A 10,000-nucleotide genomic window follows, 5' to 3' on the forward strand; every position below is an offset into this window, starting at 1 on the left:
ACACATACATATATATATACACACAAATATATATATATATATATATATATATATATATATATATATATATATATATATATAAACATGAATTCTCACCACTTCAGCTGCACCCCCTGACTGTTTATTGTTGGTAATGTTGTGACGTCATAGGAGCTAATCGTCTTTTTTCAGACGACTAATGTTTCTGTAAAAGTATATAGTATATGTCCTTCAAATTGCATGATTTCGAAAAAAATACTTCTAGACATGTTTTATCTGAAAGTAAATAACGTGAACAAAGAAAAAATGCAAAATTATAAGTGGGCTTGGTGGTTACTCGTTAAGCATCACTCACACACACACACAGACACGTGTATATTTATACATATATATGAATATATATTTATATGCATGTGTGGTGTGTGCACATACTTAGATACATGCATGTATATATATATATATATATATATATATATATATATATATATAGAGTCATAGTTATAGTTATATATATTCATATATATATATATATATATATATAGTTATATATATAGTTATATATGTTGAATACATATATATATTTATGTATATATTCATATATATACACATATGTATATGCCTATCTACATATATGTACAAATATGTATGTAGGTATAAACACACACACACACACACACGCACACATGCATGCACACATGCGCACACACACACACACACTGTAATGAGGTTGGGAGGCATAGAACAGGCGGAATAAAAGGTGTCTTGGCGGGAGGATTTACTGGGGAGGCAGATAGTGGTCCCACGACAGACCCGAGCCCGCGGGTGGCGAGGGCGGAGCGGCGACGAGCGAGACCGTCGTCTGTCCGTCTGCCCCTCGTTCTGCCTCTGCTGTCTGACGAGATGTCCTTTTATTCAAGCATTCCGTGCAAGGGCGTTTACTTGCTTTGGCTGTAGGTGTCAAAAGATAAAGTAGAGTGAACACCTGTGTCCTGTGTGTATATATATATATATATATATATATATATATATATATATATATATATATATATATATATATATATATATATGTATATATATGTTTATTTATATATGTATATATATGTTTATTTATATATGCATATATGTATTGTATATATATAAATATATATATATATTATATATGTGTATATACATATATACATATGTATGTATATATATATATATATATATATATATATATATATATATATATATATATATATGTATGTATGTATATACATATCTATATGTGTGTGTGTGTATATACACCAAATGCATATACATACACATTCAACATCTAAAACATAAGCGGGAAGTCCTCTGCCAAGACCATTCCAACACGGGATGCCAGAAGAAATATAGAAATCATATAAAACTAAGAGATGCGTATACTTATGAAAATGAAAAAATGAGCCGCGTAATATGAGGTTAGCGTGAGGCCGTCTCATCACACGAGACAGTACGCTACGGCCGCTGTAGCTGGGTCGATCGCCTCACTGAGTCACACGCTTAAATTTTCACGAGTTTTACGTCTCAAACCGCGGAGTGGTCGTCGATACGCCGGCGGGAGGGCCTGGGGGCTATTCTTGGCGTCGAGGAATTCCTGGCAGTGAAATACTCTCGGGTGGATGGGTGGGCGTGGAAGAACAAGGAATTCCTGCTCTGGGAATGAGGCTGAGTACCTGGAATCGGCGAAGATTCTGGGTTAGAATGTGTACGTTTATGCGTGTACGTACACAGACACACACACACACACACACACACACACACACACACACACGCACGCACAAATGCCTGCATAACTTTCATTTCTTCGCTTTGGCAGATTGCAAACTACCTTTATGGATTTACTAAATATGTACGTATTAAATATTGTCTCCAATTAAAACAAAGAAAATACATGAATTTTGTGTAGATACATTACAGGTTTCTCTAATTGCATCCTTATATCTAATGAGATAACCGTCGTGATATACATAAATTTAGATCAATTTAGGAATAGTCTAAGAGAAACGCAGTCTTATATGCAATTGAGAAAATATGTCTGAATTGCATACATCTATATAACAGCAACAATACAATTTGTAAACATCAAGCGTAATTCATGTCATTACGTTGGCAATTCACGTCGGCTTGATATCAGCGTGATCTCTCCGCAAATTGGATTGGCTAATCTAAGGGGCGCAACCATGAACTAAAATGTCAGAACTATAATGCAAATACAGGATAAAGTTTTCTCTTCATGAACATAGAATAACTCGGTCGTATTCTTAGTGTGTGTACGGAGTGTGACAAGGTCGTTAATGATATATATAAATATTTCTTGTTTTGAATGCTATTCATTAGACTTTTGTGTCATTGAAGATGAAATAAAGCCAAACAAGAGTTTGAAAAATAAAGATATAGATATTATTTTCTTTAAATACTAGTGATTAAATTTTCTTTTAGAATATATAAACTAAATCTAGATAAATGGGAAATATACTACAAAAGTGCAAATTTCAGACACAAAAAGAAAAGAAAGATTTCAATGGCTTAAGAGAATCGAAGGTGCAAGATAGGAAAGAGAGTAATAGAAGTGGAAGAGAGAAGAATGGAAGCCTAAGAGGTAGGAGATGGATTAATAAAGGAAGACAAGAGAGAGGAATTTGACAGAAAGAGAAAGGCCGAAGAGAGACGTAAAGAGATATGAAAAAATACCAACGAGGCATAGAAGTTTTAAGGGCGGAGGCAAAGACGGAGAAAATACAGATTCATATTTTAATTTTCAGTCAAACCCAAGTCTTTAATCTAATATATGTTTGCCGTGATTACTAAAATTTAATCTATATACTGTTATAATCATACTAAGGCATTTTCGAAATATCAGCAGTTAGTCGTGTCCTTTTTGTTAAGTCAAAGTTTTGCAATATTGTGGTAAATGAACATAATTGGACATCTTTTTGTCATGAAGCAATATGCCGTCATGAAGAACACGAATGAAATATTAAATGGTGATTAGTATGGGATTCACACACGCACACACTCACATACATATGTACACACACACACACACACACACTCAAACACACACGCACACACACACAAACACACACACACACACACACGCACACACACACACACACACATACGTCTATTCGTAAACAGATTTTAAAATATTCATAGCCATGGACTCGGTGGAATGTAGTACTGTAATTCGATAAGTGAATGAACTTATAAAGTGTTAAAAAAAATCTCGATATATATTGAGGTTAGCTGACTTCTGCTTATGCTGTGCGGATATTATACTGAATATATTATTTCTATTCTCTAGGTGAGGTTCTGATGACAATATCCTCATACCCAGAACTATGAGTGTGTTTGACATCATATAAATGTGTGGATTTGTGTTTGTCGGTCTGTTCATCTCTGTTTCTTTGTATGTTTGTCTGTCTTTCTCTCCCACTCTCCCTCTCTTACTCTTACTCTCTCTCTCTTACTCTTACTCTTACTTTCTCTCTCTCTTACTCTTACTCTCTCTCTCTCTCTCTCTCTCTCTCTCTCTCTCTCTCTCTCTCTCTCTCTCTCTCTCTCTCTTTCGCAAGCGTGCGATTTCTATACACTTCAGACGAAAATGTATGAAATACTTATCATCAAACATTAAGCTCGCTCATGTTATCACGGTTGAATTCCTCAATATGCCGAGATATCATTAAAAAATACAAGGCCAAGTATTGAACATGGAAGTGTCGGGTCACGAAAGCTAGATCCAGTGCATGCAAATGAATGCAACTGCGAATGGAATCCGATGAAGGTTTGTGACGAAGAAATGGCGGAACTTGCAGTACGTTGTTGAAGAATCGTACGGATATCTTCGTAAGAAATTTTTGTTTGTTTATGAAAATAATTGCGTTTAATTGCCATTGATATAATTATTATTGTCATTATTACTATTCTTAATATCTGTTATCATAATTATGATTAGTAGTAGTATTGCTACTATTACTTGTAATCATCATCATGATTACTTTATTACTACCATCATTAGTACTATAATTATCTTTATTTTTATAAAGGATAATGACACTAATATAATCAACATCATCATCGCCATTACTGTTCTCGTATGTGTTATTTCCGGTTAGGTGGAGAAGAAACGTACAAATTCAATGGCTTAAGAGAATCGAAGGTGCAAGATAGGAAAGAGAGTAATAGAAGTGGAAAAGAGAAGAATGGAATCCTAAGAGATAGGAGATGGATTAATAAAGGAAGACAAAAGAGAGGAATTTGACAGAAAGAGAAAGGGCGAAGAGAGACGTAAAGAGATATGAAAAAATACCAACGAGGCATAGAAGTTTTAAGGGCGGAGGCAAAGACGGAGAAAATACAGATTCATATTTTAATTTTCAGTCAAACCCAAGTCTTTAATCTAATATATGTTTGCCGTGATGACTAAAATTTAATCTATATACTGCTATAATCATACTAAGGCATTTTCGAAATATCAGCAGTTAGTCGTGTCCTTTTTGTTAGGTCAAAGTTTTGCAATATTGTGGTAAATGAACATAATTGGACATCTTTTTGTCATGAAGCAATATGCCGTCATGAAGAACACGAATGAAATATTAAATGGTGATTAGTATGGGATTCACACACGCACACACTCACATACATATGTACACACACACACACACACACTCAAACACACACACACACACACACACACACACACACACACACACACACACACACACACACACACACACACATACGTCTATTCGTAAACAGATTTTAAAATATTCATAGCCATGGACTCGGTGGAATGTAGTACTGTAATTCGATAAGTGAATGAACTTATAAAGTGTTAAAAAAAAAATCTCGATATATATTGAGGTTAGCTGACTTCTGCTTATGCTGTGCGGATATTATACTGAATATATTATTTCTATTCTCTAGGTGAGGTTCTGATGACAATATCCTCATACCCAGAACTATGAGTGTGTTTGACATCATATAAATGTGTGGATTTGTGTTTGTCGGTCTGTTCATCTCTCTGTTTCTTTGTATGTTTGTCTGTCTTTCTCTCCCACTCTCCCTCTCTTACTCTTACTCTCTCTCTCTTACTCTTACTCTTACTTTCTCTCTCTCTTACTCTTACTCTCTTTCTCTCTTACTCTTACTCTCTCTCTTTCTCTCTCTTTCGCAAGCGTGCGATTTCTATACACTTCAGACGAAAATGTATAAAATACTTATCATTAAACATTAAGCTCGCTCATGTTATCACGGTTGAATTCCTCAATATGCCGAGATATCATTAAAAAATACAAGGCCAAGTATTGAACATGGAAGTGTCGGGTCACGAAAGCTAGATCCAGTGCATGCAAATGAATGCAACTGCGAATGGAATCCGATGAAGGTTTGTGACGAAGAAATGGCGGAACTTGCAGTACGTTGTTGAAGAATCGTACGGATATCTTCTTAAGAAATTTTTGTTTGTTTATGAAAATAATTGCGTTTAATTGCCATTGATATAATTTTTATTGTCATTATTACTATTCTTAATATCTGTTATCATAATTATAATTAGTAGTAGTATTGCTACTATTACTTGTAATCATCATGATGATTACTTTATTACTACCATCATTAGTACTATAATTATCTTTATTTTTATAAAGGATAATGGCACTAATATAATCAACATCATCATCGCCATTACTGTTCTCGTATGTGTTATTTCCGGTTAGGTGGAGAACAAACGTTGTACAAATTTAACAGATCGGAGTCAGTACGCGAATTAAATCAGTTCAGATGTCGTGTTCAGGTCTTTCTGTGTCTGTCTGTCTGTATTTTGTGTCTCTGATTGCCAGAATGTCTTTGTCTGCTTATCTGAACCTATTCGTATGTGTCCCTATGTTTGTTCTTGTGCGTCTGTTCTGTCTGTCTCTTTCTCTCTCACATGCCCTTTCCATTCTCCATCCTTTCCTACACTATACATGAAACACGTCTGTTATTTCATTTTCACGCTCGTACAGTCCTGGTTTAAATCTCGTTTCATTCGGCCCAGAGCTGCATATTTTCGGCTTTCAGCAATAGGTTAAATGCTAAGTTAATTACAGATAACAATTCAAAAGGCAATTCCAGAAATGTCTAATTCAATCTCTTAGGAATAATATTTTATATATAGATGATTTTCATTGGCGGGGGGGGGGGGTCCTCAGAAAGGGAAGTGGCGAAGCAGCACGAAGGTAAATAGATGGTAGGATTTTTTTTAGATAATATTTTAAATGCTTTTAACAATGGTCTGCATAAGATCGTGATGAACATAAAAAAATGTAGTTCAATTTAAAATTCCATTTATCACTACGCCTGATATTTTTTTTCTTAATAATTTAGTCCAAGATTTGAAAAGTGGGAAGGGATGACGGTTAGGGATAACTACTGCCATGGACGCAGTGTTTAAAAGGCCAAGAACCACTGGCCGATTTGGCGCTTTTTCTCGTTTTCTTTTCTGCATGAAGCGCTATGATAATCTGTTCTTATTATGAGTTATCGATATTTAGGTTTCAGAAATTAGGATACTGATTGTTGTTTTAAATATCAGCTTATAATACTTAATATATGCATTTTCAGAAGGAATAGTCATGAAGAAATGGCAAGATATCACAATGACAGATTTAATTGTTGCCAGAAAACATAATGTGCATACCAAGTAAACTTACTAAAAAATCAACCAAATAAATGGCATATGAATAGTTCATTGTACTTGGAATAATGGTCAGATTTACGAGAAACAATTTCTAGAAAGTGGAAACTGACCACTCATTTCTTTAACAGATTTTGATCGAAAATGTTCACCTTCAAGTATATTTCATAACGAGTTCGATTATATTAGTTTTTTTTTTTGAAACATGATGACTCCAAGACATCTCTCTGGTGCACAGAAGAGGAAAAGGGGAGAGCGACACAAAGAAATGGCAATGAAATTACCTAAACTCATCCGCCATTATAGCGATATCGAGGCAGAGAAAAACGAGCGGAGGGATAGTGATGATAAAACACGACGAAAACAACTGGGAACTGCAGAGGTAACGTAACATTCATAATAATAACAAAAATAGACACAATAATAGTTGTAATGTATCTAAATAGTTTTTGTTTTTGTTTCAAAGAATATTGAATCCTCTGCGAAGGAAAAATATCGGGTTTGATTTTGATTTGCACGTTGCTTTGAGAAAGGATTTTCGGAAAATTATTTATTTTTCTTTCCTTGATTCGGACGTGCTAGATTAAAACTCGTGACCTTCATTAGATCAGCTGCATTCGCTTATTTTTGCATGGGCCATTGTGTGTGAATTTTGTAAATATATATACATACATTCTTCCCCTTTTTTCTTCCTCTTCCTACTTACTTTGGTCTTAAAACTAGATATTCTGCGTCTTTACCTAAAGCTGGCATTGGGCATGGGCGCATGGAACATTGATTTTTTTCTTTTCTATAAGAATTTTCTATAATTTCCTTTTCTCTGCAAAGGGTCTAAAGGCATCTTTTCCGGTGGCAATTAGGGTGCCTCGCGACGCGACGCGACACCCAAAGCTGTCTCGTGATCGGACAGGCCTCTAAGCTCCGCCCATTTCTGTGACGTAATGGGAATGGCCGCAGTTGACGGCTTGTTTTACTGAACTGGTTATTTTTCCGACAGTATTTTGGAATATGATATCCAAGATGGCTTTTGATATCTTATGATGGGTATGTGAAAGGTGTCGCGTTTCCCGTAACCGCTGGAAAAGATGGCTTAAGACAGTGTCTACCAAATGAAACTCTACTGATATTCATCTAAAATTAACCCTATCGATAATATAGACATTCTATAAACTCATAAATACTATACAGGTAAAAACAAGAAAAGAAGAGAGGGAAAAAATATATATTATATAAGGTTACTTTATCAGGAAGGTTAGAAAAAACGGTAAATTTTCATATTACGCAATTTCGAATATTCCATTGTCCGATTGTTTTAGTAATATACCATTGATTTTTATTCTAGTTTGCCACTGTATTAACCCTTTTACAACTTTTTAGTCATTCACTGCCTTACCCTTCTCATAAACCTTTTTGCATTTAATCCTCTTATACCAGCAAACCCATATGTTTGTGCCGTCCATGGACAAGTTCTGTTCATTTCCCCAGCCTGCAAAGATGCCAGACTTCACCCTCATCTACTTCAACGCCCGCGGAACCGCCGAGCCCATCAGGTGGATGTTCACCTACGCCGACATCCCTTTCAGTGACGAGCGCATCGAGAGGGAAGACTGGCCCGAGCGCAAGAGCTGTAAGGGATCGTGGTGATAAATTTGGCGGGAAGGGGCGGGGGTTAATCATATTGAGAGGGATAGTGAAGATAAATGGTTGGGCGTATGATAATAAATTATTAGGTTTATGATGATGAGTTGGCTAGGTTTGAGATGATGAATTGCCTAGATATTTATAATGATAAATTGCCTAGGTTTCTGATGATAAATTGGTTAGGTTTATAATTTATATTAAAAAGGGCGATGGTAATAATGCAAATAAACAATATACGCAGCAATCAAATATATTACGACCGAAAGTAGAATAAACTATAAAAGAGAGAAAAATATCAAAAACAAACTTCCTAGCCTTTAGCCTTTAAAAGGTCCTGCAACAAACCAAGTCCAGTCACAAACAAACAGAAAAAAAACAAAAAAATTCCATCGCCAAAAAAGAGGAAATTCATCGCCCCCCCAAAAAAAAAAAAATATATATATATAATATATATATCGTAAAAAAAAAAAAAAATCACCAACATCATCAACAAATCCCAAACCGAAATCCGAGCTTCCCCCGAACAGCGATCCCAGGCGGAAAGTTGCCGGTGCTGATGGTGGACGAAAAGCCGCTGCCTCAGTCGCAGGCCATCGCCCGCTACGTCGCCAGGGAGGCTGGACTCCTTCCCGAGGATAACCTTGAGGCGGCCTACTGTGACGCCCTGGTTGACACTATCCGAGACGTGATGGAGAAAGTGTATGGCAAGTAAGTCGGTCGAGTTCGGGTGTTTTCGGAAGCAATATGGCTGTGCTTCGGTTTCTTTGTCTTTTTTTTTTACCTTTTATTATTATTATTATTATTATTATTATTTTAATTCCTTCATTTTTTTATGTTTTCTTTCTTTTTTTATTTTCCGTTTTCAACTTTCCTTTCCCCTTTTTTCCTTCCTTTCTTTTTCTTTTTTATCCCTATTTTCCTTTTTTTTCCATCTTCAACTTTTTTTTCCCTTTCTTTTCACTGCTTTTCTTTTCTTTTTGATTTTCTTCTTCAACTTTTTTCTTCCTTTCATTTTCTTTTTTCTTCTTTTCATTTCCGTTTTTAACTTCATTTCCTTTTCTTTCTTTCTTTCTTTATTGTTTTCTTCCTTTTTCTTTTTATATTTCCTTCTTCAAATTTCTTTTTCTTTTTTCTTTCTTTCTTTCCTTTTATTTTCTTATTCCTTTTTAATTTTTGTATTTCCTTCTTCAACTTTCTCTTTTTCCCTTCTTTTTATTTCTCGTTTACCTCTGGCTAACCTACTTAAGCTCTCTGTTTACGTCTGTTGCTGCGTTTGTGTTCAACATGAAACTGTCTTTTTCCTTTTTATTTCTTTCTTTCCTTTCCTTTTCCTATTTCTTAGAAAAAATTGTATATCCTTTTTTAACTTTCTCTTTTTCCCTTCTTTTTATATCTCGTTTACCTCTGTTTTCGTCCGTCGCTGCGTTTGTGTTCATCATGAAACTGTCCTGGAGACCGATTACCTTTTGTCTGGTCGATGGCCTGTGGACCTTACAGACCTTGGTAGGTATCGATACTGGAGTGTTTACATAATTGTTTGTTTATTGTTTGAATATGGCCTTGGTAGTGTCTCTCTCTCTCTCTCTTTCTCTGCCTCAGTCTCGGTCTCTGTTTCTATATGTCTGTTTGTCTGTCTGTCTTTGTTTCTCTGTCTCTCTATCAGTCTGTCTGTCTCTC

The 10,000-nt window shown here is 35.4% G+C and overlaps 1 protein-coding gene across 3 annotated transcripts in view; it reads left to right on the forward strand.

The window, feature by feature from the left end:
* LOC138860567 (hematopoietic prostaglandin D synthase-like) overlaps positions 1–10,000 on the forward strand; it is a 23,376-nt gene that overhangs the window by 11,157 nt on the left and 2,219 nt on the right. Inside the window, exons 2-4 of one of the 3 annotated variants that reach the window (XM_070118247.1) lie at positions 6,921–7,064; positions 8,168–8,309; positions 8,851–9,031. In XM_070118247.1, the coding sequence (XP_069974348.1) occupies positions 6,951–7,064; positions 8,168–8,309; positions 8,851–9,031 (437 nt within the window). In that variant the 5' untranslated portion in view covers positions 6,921–6,950. Of the gene's footprint in view, positions 1–6,901; positions 7,065–8,167; positions 8,310–8,850; positions 9,032–10,000 lie in introns of all 3 variants that reach the window. The other 2 variants (XM_070118246.1, XM_070118248.1) reach the window with 2 other exon arrangements.

This window comes from Penaeus vannamei, chromosome 41 (assembly GCF_042767895.1).
Source record: "Penaeus vannamei isolate JL-2024 chromosome 41, ASM4276789v1, whole genome shotgun sequence".
Taxonomy (NCBI): domain Eukaryota; kingdom Metazoa; phylum Arthropoda; class Malacostraca; order Decapoda; family Penaeidae; genus Penaeus; species Penaeus vannamei.